Here is a 22,498-nt window from a genome sequence, read left to right as displayed (position 1 = left end):
CTTTTTGTAACCAAAAAAATATATAACATAGACATATTTTCAACATAAAAGAGTCATAATATTGACAAATGAACATAAATTATTTATTATGAACTAAACAAACATAAAAAATTTGGAACATGAAAACATATGATTTTTTTTATAGGGACGAAAACCAAAATTTATAAATTTATAGGGGTGAAAAACATACATATTAATGATCAAGTTCTCTTGTATGTATCCCTCCTTGATATCAAGTATCAATTTTAGTTTTTTTGTGTATGTTTATAGGACAATAACTTCATTGAAAACTAGATTTAAGTGGTTGGAAGTATTTGATAAGTGTATTTACATTTTTATTTGATGCAAAAATATTGAAATTATTGGATAATAATAAATTAAAAATATCTTGTACATATTTTAAGACCGTGTTTTCTCATAAGGATTTATTGGATGTCGATGAAGATGATCTCTTTTTTTTTTAATTAAGTATTCAAACACAAAATTAATATTGAGTATTTGGATATTAAATAAAATATTCAATGTTTTAGGAAAATGTTAAACAGCTCCCCAAAGCACTAGTTATTAAGTATATTAATAAGGAAATTTCGTTTTGGAACTTGTACATTAATACTTTAAAAATATAAAAAGTTATCTTCTCAATATTAATTTTGTGTTTGATTTTCTTTTTTAGTATGTTTAACAAGTGCCACGAGGACACGTTTAGTATGACCCCGAAAAATGTTAAACAGTGCTCTCTAGATACTAATTAAGCATATCAATAACTTAGAAATGATCTTGTTCAAATAGGACATTTAAACCATCTCCAAATATGGGTACCTATTTTCGAAGCATCAGTACCTAATATGTACCCTTGTTGGAGCAAAACACAAATGAGTACTCAATAGGTACTGATTCTACAAAAGCAACGATACTTATACTATTTTGGTGGAACCAAATTTATAACGATATAGCGTGTGTTTGGTTCTGCGGCGGAGAGAATTGATTTTGGCAGAATTGATTCTGTAAAATTGATTCTGGCCAAAATTGATTTTAAGCTGAAGTGGTTTATGTTTGGATATATTCATGAAAAAGTGAGTTGAACAAAAAATTTGAGTGTAAAAATCAATTCTAGAATCAGAAGCTACGATTTCTAGCTTCAAGTAGAATCAATTCTAGAGGCAGAATCAATTCTACTTTTGAGAAACCAAACAAGTCAGAATCAATTCTACACGTTCAGAATCAATTCTGGATGCTCCAGAATTGAAACCAAACATACACATAGAGTTATTGATAAGATGTGTTATTGATGGATCTCATTTAAATTTTTTTAAGAAATGTTGGGTTTGAGAGATTAAATATTTATTAGATACTAAAAAAATGAGTGATGTGTACACGTTAAATTTCAAAAAATAGGAGATCTATCGTGAATGTTCTTAAATAGTTTGAATTGACTCTGTAATTTTTATTTTTTTTTAATATATCATTCATTGTAAAACTCGTATTATGGACCATACTGTAATTAATACCCCTTCTTTCTTTATCAAATGCCGTGTGACAATAACAACACATGCATGTATACATGTAATGGTCCTAGATCTCTCTTTTCATTATGTTGTATGGGCAACACCCATTTTTTATTTTATAATTTAGATCGACTTATTTGATATTATCTATCGATATAAACATTAATTTGTAATCGGATTTTTTGAGAGAATTATGACGTATGATATAAACACCAAATTCAAACCTTAGATCTAATATTTTGTGAAATGAAAAAAATGTGGAACTCCCGCATTGTACCGAGCTCATAGACAAATAGTTATAAGGCTCGTTGTGTATCTTTTGAGTGTGCTCTAAGGGTACCACTTTTATAAGTGTATTTTTTTTGTCAAGTAGTCTAATAGCTAAAAAATTCACCTTAAGAATATATTTGGTTCGAAGTAGATGGAGGGAAATGGATGGAAGATAAGGGGTAATCTTAACAAAAAAAATATTTCGGTTTATATAAATCGAAATATTGTGTTCCAAATTTTTTTCCAGATTTCCTGCATAAATTCTGCATGAGACCCTCAACTTCCACAATTTATTTGAAATACTAAACGATGTCCGATTTGAGTAAACGATCACTCGTTTGAAAGCTTAGGGTGTCAAGAATACAAATATAATTTTTGTTTTGATGGTTAACTATCCAATTGGTTCAGTTTGACCAAATAATGGGTACTGGTATAGAAACAGAGCAGAAACTTTTCTCAAACCTGTAGGTAGATTTTCTCATACTATACTTAATGAAATTTAACAATTACGGTGTCAATCTTATAGTAAATTTTGTCTTCTTTACACTAGATTAAAAATCATTAGCATAAGACTTATATTTAGAGAGATATGATAAATTTACCACAGATATCTCTACAACATTTTGCAGAAACGTTTCTCAAACTTGTAGGTAGATTTTCGCATACTATACTTAATGAAATTTAAAAATTCCGGTGTCAATCATGTAGTAACTTTTGTCTTCTTTACACTAGATTAAAAATTATTAGCATACGACTTATATTCAGAGAGCTATGATATATTTATCGCAGGTATCTCTACAACATTTTGCAGAAACTTTTCTCAAACTTGTAGGTAGATTTTCTCATACTATACTTAATGAAATTTAACAATTCCGGTTTCAATCTTGTAGTAAATTTTGTCTTCTTTACACTAGATTAAAAATCATTAGCATACAACTTATATTCAGAGAGATATGCTAAATTTACCACAGGTAGCTCTATACGAATTTTCACATAAAGTTTTCTTCTTTTTGGGGGGTATATGTTATTTCGGTTTATATAAACCGAATTTTGTTTCCATGTTTAAAAACTTCGGTTCGTAAAAACCGAAGTTTGATGGCAAAAAAATTTCAAACCGCAAAAGGCAAAATAAAATTTTTGAGGGTATAAAAGAAAGGCAGGGTTGGGAGAGAAATGATCTAATTACTTATGGGGAAAGAGGCCCATATCCCCCTGCTATAATAATTTTGTATGACCTTACGGATCAAGTGTTTGATGGTGCACATTACTTACTTGTCTGTTATATTTATATTTGGTAATAACATGCACATCAGCACATGTACACGTTTGTTAATTTATTTTTTCTTTAAAAAGCAATTGGTTTGAATTGTTTTAAGCAAATAAATTTAATGCGTTTCATTTATCGCTAAATGTTCGATATAAAGAGGAATAACATCAATATAGTGGTGACTAGTCCAAAAAATAGTTGTCCTTAGAAGAAAATGAGCCGTCATATTCATTCGTCATTTAACAAACTCCTCCGATTTTTAAATTGATTGCATATATATATATATATATATATATATATATATATATATATATATATGGGGTTTTCTAACTTAGACCCTAGCTAGGTCTAAGTTAGCAAGGTGCACCTTTTCAATTGGACCAAAATACCCATTCTTTTAATTTTTGAAAGAATAGAGCAACAGGGGCATTTCTGTAATTTTACCAACCATATACACGCGCCCCCACATTCTTTTCCCAAAATACCCATTAATAGACGCGGATCCAGTGTCGCGCGCGTACCAAAGGACCATGGTTACAGACCGTTGATTTCCATCAGACAGCCAAGATCTGATCTCATCAAGACTGTCTGATCAATCAGACAACCCAGATCATCCTGATCCATCAGATTCCAGCGCCTGCGCCACACTGGATTACAACCTGGAGAGAGAAAAATTTGCTTTCTAAAAGTAGGGCACGTGTCACACAATGGTTGGCTGGGCGTGATTTTTGTTCATTTAATACTTTGAACTCAATTATTTCGTTGTAAATTAATTTTTTATTTTTTTATTTTTATACCAAAATTCATAATTTTTTTTTGTCTACAAATAGAGACTTGGTTCGTTTGATTTGGACACCGAAAAAAAAACGCAATTTTTCACTACCTTAATCTCTTTTTTTGTCTACTAAATACGTTACTTGTGTGTTGTAATTTAACACGCACCACTCAACCAACTCACTGAAACCATTATACCAGGAAAATAGTAGATAATATTCTGGAACTTTTGGTGTATTTTATGAAATTTTTGGAGACCTGAAACTATTTTTAGTTAATTAAATGAGATAAAACGGTAATTAAAAACTAATGTTTGCTTCTGAAACCATTTTACTGGTAGAATGGTTTCAATGAGTAATTTTATTAATTGTGTTTGCTTCTGAAACCATTTATCTGGTACAATGGTTTCAGAGAGTTGTAATCTGAAACCATTTTGCTGGTAGAATGGTTTCAGTAAGTTGATTATTAGTCATTTGCTTCTGAAACCATTTAGCTTGTAGAATGGTTGCACATAGTTGTATTCTGAAACCATTTTACTGGTAGAATGGTTTCAGTGAGTAATTTATTAATTGTGTTTGCTTCTGAAACCATTTATCTGGTACAATGGTTTCAGAGAGTTGTAATCTGAAACCATTTTGCTGGTAGAATGGTTTCAGTAAGTTGATTATTAGTCATTTGCTTCTGAAACCATTTAGCTTGTAGAATGATTGCACATAGTTGTATTCTGAAACCATTTTACTGGTAGAATGGTTTCAGTGAGTAATTTATTAATTGTTTTTGCTTCTGAAACCATTTATCTGGTACAATGGTTTCAGAGAGTTGTAATCTGAAACCATTTTGCTGGTAGAATGGTTTCAGTAAGTTGATTATTAGTTATTTGCTTCTGAAACCATTTAGCATGTAGAATGGTTTCAGAGATTTGTACTCTGAAACCATTTTCCTAGTAGAATGGTTTAAGTGAGTTGATGTAAGGTAGTGAAAAATGAGATTTAGGTAGTGAAAAATTGGGTTTTTTTTTCTGTGTCCAAATCAAACGAACCAAGTCTCTATTTGTAGACAAAAAAAAATATGAATTTTGGTATAAAAATAAAAAAATAAAAAATTAATTTACAATGAAATAATTGAGTTTAAAGTATTAAATGAAAAAAAAATTAACGCAGCCAATCATATGCTGACACGTGGCCTTTCTTTTTTAAAAAGTTTCTCTCTCCGCGTGTGGGCTGCAGCCACGCGCGCCTGTCGGCGCGTGTGATGCACGCGCGCGGATTTTGTGCAATCACACGCTGCCACGTGTCCTGGGGGGTGGGAAAAGAAGGTGGGGGCGCGTGTACTGTTGGGTAAATTACAGAAATGCCCCTGTTGCTCTATTCTTTCAAAAATAAAAAAAATGGATATTTTTGTCCAACTGAAAAGGTGCACCTTGCTAACTTAGACCCAACTGGGTCTAAGTTAGCAGCCCTATATATATATATATATATATATATATATATATATATATATATATATATATATCATCCTTTTTAAATCCTTTAAACCAAACATACCATAAAGGTAATAAATAATAATAGAGGAATATTAGCCACTGAAATAATCAATGATTTAGGTCCCATTTGGATTAACTAATTTTTAAGCTTATGCGAAATAGTTTATGCAAATAAATAAATTTTTATGTATTATTATAAGTTTTTGAACATAGTTTATGAAAAAAAAAACATCTTATAGAGATGCAATTTTTGCTAGTATAAACTTATGAATTAGAGTTTAATGGACATAAACAGACAGAGTAAAAAACCTTTATACACTCAACCAATAAGAATGCTTCAATCTTCATTGTCATATCAAGACAGTGGGATTATTAAGTGGAGTGACGTGGCAGAAAATATGGTTGTGTTTGGTTGAATGTGTAAATTTTATTTACTGTCTGCCTATATCCATTAAACTTTATGAATTAACATAAAGTTTATTCATTTACATAAGTTATTTTCATAAGCTCAAAAATAAATCAAATTCAAACAGACTCTTATACTTTATTTAATACTAGTACGGTTTTATACATACACACATTACCAACTAATGAATTATATTATACTAATATAATTTCTTTTCATATATAACATAAATTTTTCACACTCCCAATAAAATAACACAAGATCAGCCATTGGTGTTAATATTGTGGTGGAGACATAGCATTCTCTAGAGAAGATAATGGACGTGGCAGTTCTTGTTTCTTAGAAGACATTGATGGCTTGTTCTTCGTTAAATGCTGTTTTGCAAATTGTAGATTTTTCTTAGCATAAAACCATAGGAAATGTGATATTCCTCTTTTGTTATATCGAAGCACCAAGAAAAGAAGCAATCTATGGAGAAATAGTAAGATAACCAAAATTGTTAGGTCCAACCATTTTCCATGATTTAGTGGAACACCAAATAATATTGGTAGTACTTGTTCTCCAGTAACTTTTGGGTCCCCAGGTAGTAGAGGATCAAACTCAACCCCCAACATGTCATTCTTGTATTGTCCCTATAGCAACAATTAATTATTATCAATCATGCAATGGCCACATCTAGTAAGACAGCTCAAGTAAAGAATTTAGGTCCCCAAAAAAGAAAAGCAAATTACTAAGGAAAAAATGCTAGTTTATGGTAGGAAACGGTCTCGGAGAAAAATATACAGGCATGTGAGAAAACAAATTATAAAAATGAGACAATAACTTTGCAAACTCTTCAAAAATTCAAGCAACTATTTTTGCCTTCACTTTGGTATTCGCTTTATGCTTTATTTAGTGTTGGGCCGGCCCTAATCTAAAGAGTCATCTTTATATAAATCGAAAGGTTAAGTGTAAAGCTTTGGATTTAAAAATATGGTTAAATATGTTTTTGGTCCCTACAAATATCTCAAATTTCATTTTTAGTCCATATAAAAATTTCAGCAACTTTTGGTCCCTCAAATATTTTTGACCACAACTTTTGGTCCGTACTGCTAAAATCATGACAGAAAATATTTGAAGGACCAAAACTTGCTAAAAAACTTTATATAGACTAGAAACAAAATTCGAAATATTTATAGAGATTAAAAACTTATTTAACCCTTAAAGATATATTAAAATTTTGCACGTTTGTGAGAAAAATGTTTTGTCACTAATGCAAACATCCCAACGAAAATAGATGAACATAAGAAAAAATGAGTCAAAGAAACTTGATGTATTTGATTAAATATTTGAATTAAATACATTCAGTTTTGTTGACCAACTTTTGTTTATATTTTGGGACGGAAGGAATACATCTTCTATAGTCGGTTTTATGATACAACTAGAGCTGTTAAATGGGTTGGCCCGACCCAGTGTGTCGGACAATATATGTGGGCTAGCCTAGCCTAGCCCGGCCCAGATATTGTTGGGCTACACATTTATGAGTCTGACCCAGCCCGTATGGGTCACGTGGGCTAATGGGTCTGGTCCGACCCATTTCATTTTATTTTTTCTCATTTATTCGATCTTTTTTACATGACTTTGATGTATTAATTCCTCATAATTATCAATTTTATTGAGATATAATTGTATGCAAGTGTAAACAATTTTTACATCAGCACTACATATCAATTAAACTCAAGTTTGATTCTTATAAAAGAAATAAAATCAAATTAATAAATTATAAACTTAAGTTTTTAAAGAATTTTAGGTAAATATGACTTTTTTTAAAATAAATAATGAATGTTTTACCTGCACTGCCCAAGCAGCAAAACTGAGATAGGACATTGGATAGCGCCAAAAAAACTTAGGAAGGTCATTTAGTGGTCTGAATATTTGGGAGGGCATCATCATAAAAACCTACACCAAACCACCAAACAAATTCATCACCTAGAGTGTGTCTTTGTGTGCGCGCATATGTGTGTTATGTTTGAGAAAGAAATAAAGGATTTTTGCTTACTATAAAACCGGTCCCTGTTCCTATACCCATCATGACATTCGGGACAATTGCGGCCACAACCATGATGCAGCTCTCAACAACCGATAGACAACAGAATAAGTTGATACAAAAAAATGTACAATTTATAAAACCAGGATGAAATTGCACCATGAAGTAAATTATTATTCCAGAGGATAGTGATATTAGAAGGAGGAAAGGGAATGATGATATAATGTTTGATATCACAAATGCAGCCTCTCCACAATGTCCTTTGGATCTTTCACCATAAAATACCTAATTTTTATTGGAAAATTCAATAGGTAGAAAATTAGAAAGAAAAAAAAATATTAATTTTAGCATATATATATATATATATATATATATATATATATATATATATATATATATATATATATATATATATATAAACTCATTTGGGTTGGTGGATTGGTATTGGCTTGGGACCTGAGAGTGTGCTCCTCTTGAGGTCTGAGGTTAGATTCTCTTTGGCGCCAATTTGGGTGGGCTAATTTAGCTTCTTCAAAAAAAAAAATATATATATATATATATATATAATGGCAATCCTCCACATGACAAACATATCATGAAACCATAAATGAATGATACACACTTTCCTCTAGCCAAAATTGAGTTGTTGCCTGTGCCAATGTGAAAAAAGAGGGTGCCAATAGTAATTCCTGTAAGTATGTAGAATATTATCCTTAGCCAATAGTAACCCAAGTCTCTGTTCATGTTAAGGAAAGATCTTTTGGTCAATGTGCTAAGTTGCCTCCACCAGCTTCTTACAATATTGGAATTAGTTGCTTCCCCTTCCATCACCTTAATTTGCATTTAAAATTAGTCAATTGATTAATAAAATCAAAAAATAAAGAAAGTAAAATTGGTATTAAAATATCATGAAAGATAAATATTGAGTAACATATTAATACATTGTTTTTTAGTTGTTGAACTTTTAGTCTTGTATTGATAAATAGCTCTGAAATGTTGTAATTCTTTATGAGTTCCTTTCTAATGTCTGTCGTTCTCATTCCCGTCGTAGAATTGGATGACGTAGGCTGTCAATGAGAATATTCACATTCAAAAATATTATCAATAAAAATGATATAAAAAGATTTAAATATATTTTTTATTCTTGCAAAAAAAATTCCTTTGTTGATCTCTAACATTGCATTTTCAAAATGACCCAAACATATGTATCTATGTGACAATATTGGCATGTATTTCTGTTAGACAACTCAACGCGAAAAATAAGTATCGACTAACATAGGAAACTAAAAGAACTAATTTTGAAAATGTTAGAAACCAAAGAAGAAGTCTAATAGTTTGGATTGGACATCGAAAGAGTTATTATGTAAGAGGTTTAGAGTACAATCTTTGTTACTAACATTTCTCCTTCTCTCTAATTAGAGATGTCAACGGGGCGGAGAATAAGCTGAAAGTACTTAATTGAGTGTATTTAAGTACTCCATGTGATCGTTTGTAAAAAAAAAAGTACTCCATGTGATTAAATTTTTGTATCCCCGGTATATTGGCTTACATGTTAGCTATAGCTCTATGTATATCTTAAGAGTATTAAGAAGAATGAATTGAATGGTAGATGGAAAAAGTGGGCAAGTGGAGAGCTATATATATATATATAGAAAACTTAAGACATACCACACACACAAAGTAAGGACCGGAGTTTGAACCATAATCTTGACGTCTGACACTATTAATTTCGGCATTTCTACCAGTTGATCTAGGATTTGTGGACATCTATCTATCTATCATTCCTTCTCATAGAATATAAAATGGGACATACATTACTCTTCCAAAAATTGAACATATTTACTCAACAATGAGAACAATATAACTATATTTTGATTTATATGTAGTATTCATAAACTACTTTTACTTCATTTACAAATTTATTTACGTGACTAATTTTATTTTTACTTTTTTTGGATAAACTACCACAATTCTTTAAGGATAATATATAAATAATCTAAATGAAGCTTCTGTGAGCAACCGAGCATAATTTTGAAAATGAAAAAACTAGAGAAGAAGTTCTCAAAGAATTATATATAAGTCTAATAGTTTGGGTTGGAAATTGAAAGAGTATTATGCAAGAGGTTTAGAGTTCAATCTTCGTTAGTAAGATTTCTCTTTCCGCAAAGGTGGAATTAGGGGGTGGCTAGGGTGGGCCACGACCACCCCTAAAAAATGAGAAATTACTAAAATACCACTGATACATTTATAAAATTATAAATGTATACTACATATATTTGTTTAGGCGCAAAATTATTAAATAAAAACGATAGTCTAGTGGATGTTGTCGTGCTAATACATATCTCTTATATTCTAAGTTTGGTCCAAAAAACAAGTTTTACCCTAATTCCATTTTCCCTCTCTTTTTCTATGTGGTCCCCTCACCTCTTCTTCTAATCTCAACCATTTAAACTAAATAAATCATGTCCATCCATTTTAAATTGATTACCTCCACCATTATTTGATTTTTACAACACATCAATATAAAACATATATAATAAAAATCTTTTATTATCTCTTTTTTTTTTACAACAAATACTATCTCAAAAATATATAATAAAAATCTAATATTGATACGAATGATTATACTATTTTTTTCTTTTTTCTGAAACAGTAATGATTATTATACTATTATATTAGGAAAAGAAAAACTTTTTAAGTGGGAAATATGAACATCTCTTATATTCTAAGCTTATTCTGATAAGCTAACCCTAAACCTAATCATTTTTCCTTTCTTTTTATTGAAGTTTTATATTAAAAAAATTTAATTTGTCTACGGTGAGAATCAAACACGCATCATTTGCTTACGATAAAGTTTTTCAACCACTAGAGCATGTGCTTCAATTGTCATTAAAGTTAAAAACCCTAATATGTGTAACCTAATATTAAATACATTTATAATCTTCTCTTATCTCTTATATTCTAAGCTTATTCTGATACGCTAACCCTAAACCTAATCATTTTCCTTCTCTTTTTATTGCAGTTTTATATTAAAAAAAAAATCAATTTGTCTACAGTGGGAATCAAACCCGCATTATTTGCTTACAATAATCGGTGCATATTTTGTTTTTTCTTTATATTATATATTATGAATTTTTAACGGCCCACCTCAAATTATTTTTCCAGTTCCGCCACAACTTCCCTCTGACAAACTAACCTCTAACAAACTAACCACCAACATTTTAGTTTAAAAAATTAAACTAAAATTAAAGGATAAACTATTTTGCAAGCATTAAAACTAATAAAATTTGTATGCTTACATGGCATCTTGCAAGAGCTTCATTAATCAAGTCAAAATCCAAATTAATGCTCATAATAAAATGATCTGAAGGATTTCTTTTGGTAGGACATGGAAAACCTGCATCAGCAAAAAACTAATCCCAACATAGAGATATTTTTAGATGGTCACTTGACAAAATAAATTGCATTTGGTCACATTCACAAAAAATATTACCTTTAGAGCCATCTTAGCTTCTCCAAAATAAACAGTTTCACCATTTGAGAGCAAAAGTAAATCATCAAAAATATTAAAGGTTTCACTCCCAGGCTGATGAATTGAACAAATAACAATCTTTCCTTTAAAAGCAATGTTACTTAGAGCTTGAATGACATAGAATGCTGAGGCACTATCAAGTCCACTAGTTGGTTCATCAAGAAGTAACACAAAGGGTTGTGTCAAAATCTCAAGACCAATGCTAAGTCTTTTCTTTTCACCATTACTAATACCTCTTAGATGCCAATTACCAATTTTAGTATTAGCACAATCTTCAAGTCCCATTTCAATTATTGTGTCTTCCACAACTTTGTCTATCTCTTGTTTTGTCATTTTAGAAGGTAGCCTCATGTTTGCAGAATATGTGAGGGTTTCTTTTACAGTCAAAGTTCCTAAGAAAAGTTCCTCTTGACCCACATAAGACTGAAAATTGAAGAGATATACATGACATTACCATACATATAAAATAAAATCATTAAGAAAAATGTTATTTCAACACAAAAATTTCAAATAAAAATACGACAAACCTACTTATCCATGTCACTTTTTAATTTTTTAAATATTTTTTGCACATTTCAGAAACCGTGCATAGAGAATGGTACATGTGTCGTATTTTTGTCCATAAAAAGGTGTTTATATAACCTAGCTCAATCATTAATATATGATTGCATCATTTTATTAGTATATACTATACTCCTTCCGATCCTAAATATAGGAGAAAATTTACATTTTAGATTCATTGAGAACCTAATGCATCTAGTCCATAATATGGACCAAATACATTGAATTCTCAATGAATCTAAAAACCAAATTTTCTCTTATATTTAAAACCGGGGGAGTATACGTTATCTTACCACTTCTTTGGAGTACAAATTTCTCTTTTTCCCATTGATTTGAATGTTGCCGGTCACTGCAACATTTGCAGCATGTGTTCCTAAAAAAACAGAATACATTTGCAGCAAGTGAGACTAATTCTTATGCTAAATGCTAATAAATACCTTTTTTATATAAATAACTTTGTAAATTATGCAAAATTTGCAACCCAAAATAAAAACAGAAGATAAAAATATATATTTTTATAAACAAATATTTTTTGTTGACTCAATAAACAAATATTATTGACCAATTTGTGAGTCTAATAATGAGTGATAATTGAGTCTAATAAAAGTACATTCAATTCATCCACCACACAAGGATAGAACCAAATTTTCCAATCCACCCATTTAACAATAAGGATGGTTGGTGATCCATCCAATATTTTTAAAAAATTCAATAAATCACTTCATTCATGAAATTCAATGCGGAGCATTTCTTCTTCTTTTTTGATGAATTTTCGGTGGATCGTAAATTAATCGGTTGTTTTAGGCCCCGTTTGAATTAACTTATTTTTAAACTTATGCAAATAGCTTATGTAATATAAATTATGTTTTATACTATTTTATAAGTTCACGCTAGTGAAAATATTGTATCTTTATAAACTATTTTATCATAAACTATTTTGACAAACTTATAATAATACATAAAAATTGCATAAGCTCAAAAATAAGTTAATCCAAACGGGGTCTTAGTCTAAATTAATCCAATTCATTAATTTTGCCACCTTCTAACTCAGCTATGACTTCTAGGACATAGAAAACTTTTAAATTTTTATACTAAATAAATATACACACTTAAATGAAAATATAAAACAGTTTATTATCCCAAACATTTATATTGAAAATATAATAGGAATTATGATATTCATACACCCATTTAATTTAGTTGACACCTTTCATAATATAATTTTGAACGTTATTTAAATTAATCATCTACTCAGTTGACGAGTTAATCACAAATTTTACGTATAATTAACCAGATGTTGCATGTGTATGAAAATGTGGGTGTCCGTGAAATATATGAGAGAGAGAGAGAGAGAGAGAGAGAGAGAGAGAGAGAGACCAGCCAATGAGGTGAGTAGGGTAGTTTTGCCACAACCAGAAGGACCCATAACAGCCATGATCCTACCAGGTTGAGCAAAACCAGTGACAGCATCAAGCAACTTCTTGTTGTCTGCACCAATTGTTACTGTTAGATCTTCCCATATCATCACCATCACCTTGAATAATTTTTTGTACTAAAATTATTGTTGCTTCTTTCTTCTTTCTATTACTTCATTAGTGGTCACATACAACTCTGATTCAATTTGCTGTACTCTGCTATATATTTATTATTATGCCGTGCTAGTAACAAGCAATACTTATGGTATAATGTTACATAAATGATATTCCACGTGAGTGTTACATTTTACCTTACCAATAATATCTACGGTATAATGTTACATTTTTTTATTTACCCTCTGATTTTTAAGGGAATGAGGCTCCGATAATCTAGAGTTTGACTGTAAGGTATGTAAAGTCTGGGTTGAAAATTATTTCAATTAGAAATCAAACTTAGGATTCTCCTAAACGATTTGTCTTAAAAAAAAAAACTCATTAATTAATCATTGAATTCAATATTTTAGTTTTCTTTCGACAAGTTTTAGTTAATGGGAGAAAGAAACATTTGGGATGGACCTGCTACTATAGTTATTCTTGTTTTATCAAATGTCTGGTCACAACTCTCGTCACATGAATGTCGATGGGTCTCCATTTCCATTTTTATGGAAAAAACACTATTTCTCATTAATAATTGTTTTGGTAAGGACTATTTCTCATTAATAATTGTATTATTATAGTAATAATTTTTGTAAATTATAAAGTGTTTAATTACTTGAGAGGAAAGAGAGGGCCACGTCCCATAGTTGTAATAATTTTGTATATGGATTAGTCGGCTACTTATCAAGTTGGTGTGATATCGTAAGAAGATATTTTCTTTTGTCATCCAGAGCCATCCACCATGATCAATTTGTTTTAAGCTCTGTTAAATATGAATCACACAACAACCACCGACAGCCAGAGCCATCCACCATGATCAACCACAAATATGTTATTGATTATTAAGATATGTGTTTTATCGTCAAAAAATTGATGTCAAATATGGTGTCAGCTTTTTCTTTGTGTATTTTACGATAACCTTCGAGTTTTACAGACTCTGGACTACACGGACATTACTCTTTAGTTATGCTCCAAGGTTTTGCTTTTGCATAGTCATGGGGCAAGTTGGTCATCAATCTTACCTAGCCTCGAGACTGGAATGTAGCGTTTTACACACATCCAGAGGATATATAAGTAGGCTCAATCTATTGCTGAATCCATTGTTATTTGCAAGTTACAGCAAATTTGCCATAACATGTGGAATACAAGAAGTCATATATATCTTTTACACAGGTTTGGCGATGGGGACATCGTCAAGAATAAAAGGTCCTAGTTTACCAGCTCTGAATAAAGTAAGGAACTTTTTGGATACCATCAACCGTGCTTCTGAAGCCTTGTGAGGTATCTTCAATGCCTTCTGCAGTGCACCAAACTGTTCGTCAATCAGGTTCTCCAAGTCTCCCTCATCTTCTACATTGCCATTGAATTCTGCTAGAGTTGAATAGAGTGCATGCTGAACTCCCAACACAATATCCTATGATGGAATAAGAACCAGCGAGTCATAAACGACAAAATAAAATAGATCACAATTATCGGATAGCTACTCACATTGATATACTGTCTAAGGTTCATCATCACAAACTTGCAACATCAAAAGTGAGAAACATAATTCAATATAAAACCTTTCAAGGTAACTTCAGATGCATAACGAAGTAGGATTACAAAAAAAGAGAACCAATCCTAACAGCACTAAACTATTTGCAATTGTAGTCCTAACAGCAATAAATTATTTGCAATTGTGTGTTCATTTTCACATCAAAGACACTCGAACATGTGTTCAAACCACAACTATAAATTGCTCTTTTCATGTTGAACTGCATCTGATTAGATTTTTAGGCAAAAACAAATACGCAATTAATTTCAAGAAGACTGTTGTTCTTGGTTGCTATTAACAGAAGATACATCGGCGAATATCCCCAACTTAATTAACAAAAGTATTGCAAAGCATTTGTAAAAAGTCGGGTTTTTTATATTACAAGAATAAGCTTTTTAACAGTTATTCAAATAGGTGCACAAGGTAAAACCTTTTAGTTTTTACATTATCAGTGGATTCAAATTATATCCCACAAAGTAAATAACCTAACATCATTCAAGACACTAATAAATTATAAAACAACTTAGGAGTAAGCATCTAAGTGTTTAAACATCAAGAGCATCTAAGTGCTTAGAAAATGTAATATAATTTGGAATTTGTCAACCATGGTGTTAAAATTCCAAGCATTAGTAGTTCAAAAATATCATATTCCATTAAGGGTATTTGTTACCTCTACGTATACCAAGTCAGATCTATTAGGCGAACTTCTCCTTTGCTTAAGAGTTTTCAAGTTATATCGATTATTTTCTTCATCATATGAAATCCCATCTATCCTCCTGTTATTTAGTAGGTGTTTCCAGTGAAGTGGAGTACCCCGGGTATCTAAAACTGCCAATAAGTATTGAGCAATACGCTCCTCACCCACCACTGAATCTTTAACAGACCCTGTTAATGAAACAACCAAGTTTACATGACAAAATATACACAAATATCTGTTGCAAAAGATATCATATTCAGAAACCCAACAGATACAGATAAGATATTCAAATACCAAAACTGTTCTGGGAAAATAAAGTAATAGCAATGAGAGATGTAAAAACAAAATTAAGAACAACTAAGATCTAATGAAACAGCTAGTGCTAGAGATGCTTGATTAATAGAATGACAAAATGTGCCATACCCACTAATAGAACAGTGAACTCAAAAAAGGAATGTAAATGGATTGCGATGGAAAATGTGTAATTGTATTAACGAAGCAGAGTAACAATTACAAGGATTTGAGAGTGGAAAATGAGTAAAACAGAATAAGAAACAAAGTAACAAACTAGCAGAGAAATTCTACTAACCCCAAAAGCACAAAGTGCTCCCCAAGTCACAAAGTGACCCCACAAAATATCCACTTCTGCATGAATATTATTCCCTCACTGACACCACCTTTATAGCACTCACTCCCATGCACATCATCATTTGTCCACCTCATCATTCCTAATTCCCTTTCCTTTCTTTGGTTTGGGCTCAACTTCAAGGCCCATCTCTTGATCCATGTTTCTATCAATTCCCACCTCCTTAGAAACAACTTTGTCCTCAAAGTTGAAATTTGCATCCATCCAACTTTGCCTCTATCAAATACAAAGTTAAGCAATCCATAAAAGATGAAGAACATTCTCCAACAAACTCCGTTATCAGCGGCAACTACCATTGGAAATTTGAATTCTATAGAGTAATTTTCCTTCACCAAAAATGATGAATCCCAAGACATCATGTTGAAAGGAAGTACAAAGTTTCTTTCACTTACATAGCCCCATATAACTGTATGCCACAAAGCAAGGTCATATGGTTCTACAACAATATGGATACAAGCCCCATGAGAAATGAAGAAAATTCTCCAGCAAAAATCATAAGCGGCCTTTGACATAAAAACATTGAATTTTCCCGGATCCCATGCTATTCTCAAAACTGATGAATATAATAACATCATTTTCACCTTGGCTAAGACATAAGGATCATAGTGCTTACTCACCTGGAACCCATAATTTCCCTTCATCACAATTAACCATTTCAAAGCATAAATAAATTCCCTTTGCAGCCCTTGTTGTGCAAACTCATCAATCCATGAGTTCCAAATTGTTGATTTTGGTGACACCTTTTCAGCCCACGTGTCACCAAGATTTTCAAAAGTAGACTAGTAAACTTCATTCATGTAACATGCTCCTTGTAATGCATACCAAAATGCAAACCTATCATGCTTTGTACTAAATTGATCACAAATTCCAAATGCCCGAGAAACATGACTATATTCCCCATACATCTCAACTAAAGTAGTTGTCGGAAAATCACCCCAGTTAACACAAATTATCACCACGTATTCCTGCAACAGTTTCACACTTGGAAGCAGAGAAAAATGGGAACACATTGGCAACGTCCTAATGAATTCTTTCAAACACATGGTCTCATCAACACCCTCCAACCTTCCAACTTGCTTAAAAACCGTGAATTTTACATTACAAATAGAGGCACGTACCAGAGGTGGGATCAACCTAAAGCATCTCATCTGCACTTTCGCGTCGAGTCGGATTCCAACACAGGGAACAACACTCACATGAGCCAGCTTAAGTGATCCAACATTACTCCATCTTTTAATTTCTCTCACCCATCTAGAATTGTTTTGGGCCTGACCAATTTGGTTTTCAGTTGAAACCAACTTACAGCATGACCAATTTGATCCTATGTTTTGTTCTTTCAAATTAGTATCTTCAGCTATATGCACCCCCTTTTTCAGAACCCCATTGCTATCATTAAATTGAACCAAGTCCAATAACTCTATTCCAGCCCATATTGTTACTCCCTTCAAAATTCTACAAAAATTAGTGTGGGTCTGACCCATTGGGTTGAAGAAGATACCAACTCTATCCATTGACCTGTTTTCCTTTACTGCATCATTAATTTCCCATTATACCCTTACTCTCTCTAGATCCTTCTCAACTAAAAGAGACATGAAACGCATCGACTCACCTGAGATCGACTCTTCCGCCGTCACAAGTATAATGGCCGTCATCATCACAGGTTTACCGGCATCCGGCGGTTTCGACGGAGGTCGTGGCATCCCATGGTGATGGTTGTTCACTAACCGTGGAAGTGTCGCGAGTTGATCGAAGTCCCGCAATTTTGATGGATGTAATTCCGGCGAGAGTGGATCAGGTGGTTTTGTCTTAGGTGGAGCCGCTGCAAGTCGGCCGGAATCCGGCGGATCTGGAACCGGCGGTGCCTCCTCGAACACACTCGTCTTTTCCTTCCTTCTTTGTACCACACTCACTGTTTCGCCAAACATTGCTTCTCCGCCGTTCTTCGTCACCTCTAACACTGATACACCCTCACCATTCTTTGACTCATAGAGTCATAGTGATTTTCTTCATTCATGTGGTTCTTCCCGATTGGTGGTGTTAATGTGGTAGTTACCGGAAATTCCTGATTTGTCGACTCCGATGATTGCTCAAAATTGGTCAAATTCTGCAGCAATCTGGGTTTAATCTCTTCCACTACACAGTTCACCTTCTGAATCTCTTCTCTCTGCGGAAATGACTTCTCAATTTCCTGCGATGTCTCCTTCAAGCCAAGTGGTTTGCACAATTTACTTAGAATCAAGCCTCTCTGTTGCAGTTGGTGAGCAAACTCTTGCATCGTTGATTCCAATTCACTCATTGTTTCTTCCCAAGCTCCAATTCGATCTCCCATTTTTGGTTGTCGTGACATCTTACGATCACTGGTTCTGGGAATGTGGATCCGGTAGGTCGGACCAATTAATAGAACAGTGAACTCAAAAAAGGAATGTAAATGGATTGCGATGTAATTGTATTAACGAAGCAGAGTAACAATTACAAGGATTTGATAGTGGAAAATGAGTAAAACAGAATAACAATCAAAGTAACAAACTAGCAGAGAAATTCAACTAGCCCCAAAAGCACAAAATGCTCCCCAAGTCACAAAGTGACCCCACAAAATATCCACTTCTGCATGAATATTATTCCCTCGCTGAGACCACCTTTATAGCACTCACTCCCATGCACATCATCACTTGTCCACCTCATCATTCCTAATTCCCTTTCCTTTCTTTGGTTTGGGCTCAACTTCAAGGCCCATCTCTTGATCCATGTTTCTATCACCCACAGAGTATCTAACTAATTGACACTCATTCTATTTCTAAGAACATTTGTATAAAAACAAAAAAGGAATATACAAGAATCATGAAAGTCGTTAACTGCGAAAATACGTTTTCAAATTATCCAGTGGTTTGAAATGCCATAATTTGTTTTTCCTTTAAACATGAAAGTCGTTAACTGCGAAAATACGTTTTTTTCACTCATTGAAAATCCCTCCTCGAAAGAGTTTATTTGATCCACAGTACCCTAATGCTTATTTGGCTATTTACATTTAAGAATCAAGAGAAAGATGCTAATGATTTTCCTTTTTGGCACAAAGTATTATTATATAGATAACTTCAATTGATATAGTACCTGCAAGAGCAAGCTTTAACCCCGTCTCTATGTCTGAAATACTTGGAACAAGAACTCCTGGGGTATCTAGGACGTATATGCTCGGTTTGTTTGCTATCTGAAACATCAGGTCAAAGAAATTCATAGTTTAGTTATGTGCAGCACCACCAACTCAACATAGAAACAGATGGCAAACCAATAATAATAAAAACAAAATAAAGAAGGGTGGAATAAGCACTGCCATTTTTTCACCCTATACTCCTTTTCAAATAATAATTCATTCATATTTTAAATATTCAATCACTTACCACAAATTCGGATTAGGGAAGCACTAAAATTTAATCTCTGTCACATTCTAACTAACCAAACAGAAATTTACAATCGTTTTCCCAAACATAATGACCAGGTATGCAATACTCTTTGGAATAGGCAAACAATAAGTAGTTCGGCACAATGCTGTCAATACCAAATATGCAACCTACCATGACCCAAAACACAGTTAACTTTGACAATTATATTGTTTGTTAGTAGGTGTTTCCTGTTTTTAATGTTTTATTACATTAAATATATCTTTCAATTCATAAGTCAATTACTCACTTCAAAGTAATCTTGATATTAAACAATCAACAAGAATTCAAAGCAAGCAATATGTTACACTTATAATGCTCTAAGGAAACACTTCAATTCAGTTCCTCCATAAGAACATTTCATTTAGGCACAAAGGCACTGACCTAATAATGAAACTACAGAAACAAAGATTACCAGACCTTAAATCCTGCAATATCTTGAGTAACACCAGGCAGTGGACCCACAGCAGCTCGCTTATTCTTCTCCTGCACTACGAAAGCAAATCAAGACACATTACTAAGGGCATGCTTGAATTCCCGTTTTAAAACTGTTTTCTAATTTAAAAGCTTGTTTGATTAAATTATTTTGCAAAAAAGAATAAAAATTGTTTCTTGTTTTTAAAACTAAACATTCAAATCAGATAATGCTTGAGTTTGTTTGGAATTGGATTGACTTATTTCAGTTTATCTAGTTCCATAAGCAATTGTGAGGCTGTATGGGAGAGCTTATCGTAACAACTCATAACATGTTAATAAACTGTTTTCAGCTTATTTCCATAAGCTTTCTAGGGTAGCCTATGAAAATAGTTTGACGTTATTCTATATTTTGTTATAGAAATAGCTACATAGGCCCCGTTTGGATTAGCTTATTTTTGAGCTTATGCAAACAGCTTATGCAATATAAATTAGGTAGGTTTTATGCTATTTTATAAGTTCACACTAGTGAAAATTGTATAGAATTAATCATTGAGATAGAATTCAAAAACCTTACCAGGAAAACGAGATTGCGCAATTTGATGAATAGAATTAATCAAACAAGATTTTCCAACATTAGGAACACCAACCACCATAACAAGTAAAGTAGGTTCCTTCAAAATCGCTTCCTTCAACTTCAACTCCACAAGTTCCAGAAGCTTAGTAACAGAACTCTTACTATGAGCATTTATAGGAATACAATCTTGCTTACACGTCTCAAAATAATTCACCCATTTCTACAAAATCATCATTAATTATCATTATCATTAATTAATCAATAACTTAAGAGAAATCATGAAGAAGAAAAAAAGTGATTACATGCATGATGTTAGGGTTAGCTAAGTCTTTTTTGTTGAGTGCAATGACGCGCCGTTTCAATGAAAGATGAGATTGAAGATCGGAATTGATGGAGGAAATAGGGATACGAGCGTCTCTGACTTCGATAACGAGGTCGGCAAGTTTAAGACGGTTACGGATGGCACGTGTGGCGGCTGCCATGTGTCCTGGAAACCAGTTGATGAGTCCTCCACCGGCGTTGAAGTCCATTTCTCCTAAACCTTTCTTCAACAATCCTTTCAATGCCGCCATTTTCGTCTTCTCTAACCAGTTACTGCTTCTCTGCCTAGTGCCTTCAATTTCTGTGATTCAGAATCTTGTAGCAAATGGCAAGCATCGCTGACGGAACAGACGGAGAAAGTGGAGGCCACGACGGCGGCTATGACTATAGTATGGAAGATGATTGAAAAGGAAAACGGGTTGCAATTTTTCTTCTTCTGTTATTTACTGAACAAAAAATATGGTATTTTGATCTCAAACCGTTCCTTAATTTTTCGACAATTACTTTTACACCTGGCTAATTACTCGGCGCAGTTTCCGATTTTATTTTTTCGCTATTTAAGTAACGGACGTTATAAAAAATAAGAAATTTTGAGAAAAAAATACTCTACAAGATTTTTACCAGTTCTCTATTTAAGTAGCAGATTAATTTGCTTTTTAACTATCAGATGGTATAAAAATGTGAAATTTGAAGAAAAAAAAAACCTCTCTAACATGAAAAATTTTCATTTTTATACATCGGCTACTTAACTAGGAGATTTTTGAGGAAAAAAAAACATCATACATGAAAAATCAAGATTTTTAGATAAGTCCTCTACTTAAGTAGAGGACATTAAAAAAATGTGAAATTTGGGAAGGAAAAAAAAAACACTAAGATGAAAAATTTTCATTTTTATACATCCACTACTCAAGTAGTGGATTTTTGAGCAAAAGAAAAACATTATCCTACCATGAAATTTTCAAGATTTTAAACGTAAAATCCGCTATTTAAGTAACAGATAGAGATATTTTGGTAATTTTGTAGGGCGCCCCCTAGAATTAGTAGGTGGCAAAAGTAAATCTCTAATTTTTCTGCCACATGTCACCTATCTTTTATATTATAAGCTTGTATACACAAGCAAACCATAAACCCTAATTTGTTTTCCATGTTTTCCCTCCATTTTATCATGCAATTTTTATTAAAAAATAATACAATTTTGTCTTTACTAGGATTCAAACCCGCAACCCTTCAATGCAAGAAAATATTTCCAACCACTATGGCAAGTATACCAATTGCGATTAAAATTATGTGCAATAATTGATAAGCACCATAAATTTTAAAAGTATATCATATCAAAATTATTGTTGACTATATTATTCATCACAAAATATTTTTATGTTTTTCCTGATCAATGATTTTTTTTTCTACCGGATCATAAATTTAGAGAATAATTATCATGTGAGATTTGGAAAGTTATATATATATACTATAACACCTCCAA

The 22,498-nt window shown here is 32.3% G+C and overlaps 2 protein-coding genes across 2 annotated transcripts; both read right to left on the bottom strand.

Annotated features, from left to right (window-relative positions):
• Positions 1-5,862: 5,862 nt before the first annotated feature.
• LOC123891815 (ABC transporter G family member 15-like) lies at positions 5,863-13,425 on the bottom strand. The gene is made up of 9 exons (XM_045941699.1): positions 13,202-13,425; positions 12,118-12,197; positions 11,225-11,686; positions 11,031-11,144; positions 8,673-8,798; positions 8,293-8,562; positions 7,744-8,016; positions 7,536-7,643; positions 5,863-6,337 (listed from the first exon to the last, which is right to left on the bottom strand). The coding sequence occupies exons 1-9, from the start codon at positions 13,353-13,355 to the stop codon at positions 5,981-5,983; spliced, it is 1,944 nt and encodes a 647-aa protein (XP_045797655.1). The 5' UTR covers positions 13,356-13,425; the 3' UTR covers positions 5,863-5,980.
• A 1,037-nt stretch (positions 13,426-14,462) lies between these two features.
• Positions 14,463-21,503, bottom strand: LOC123888313 (short integuments 2, mitochondrial). The gene is made up of 6 exons (XM_045937316.1): positions 21,000-21,503; positions 20,698-20,917; positions 20,127-20,197; positions 19,381-19,477; positions 15,600-15,814; positions 14,463-14,809 (listed from the first exon to the last, which is right to left on the bottom strand). Exons 1-6 carry the CDS (start codon positions 21,267-21,269, stop codon positions 14,561-14,563), a joined length of 1,122 nt encoding a protein of 373 aa, XP_045793272.1. The 5' UTR covers positions 21,270-21,503; the 3' UTR covers positions 14,463-14,560.
• Between the last annotated feature and the right edge of the window lie 995 nt (positions 21,504-22,498).

Source organism: Trifolium pratense, linkage group LG6 (assembly GCF_020283565.1).
Source record: "Trifolium pratense cultivar HEN17-A07 linkage group LG6, ARS_RC_1.1, whole genome shotgun sequence".
NCBI classification, from domain to species: Eukaryota; Viridiplantae; Streptophyta; class Magnoliopsida; order Fabales; family Fabaceae; genus Trifolium; species Trifolium pratense.
This window is presented reverse-complemented; position numbering and strand designations above follow the sequence as displayed.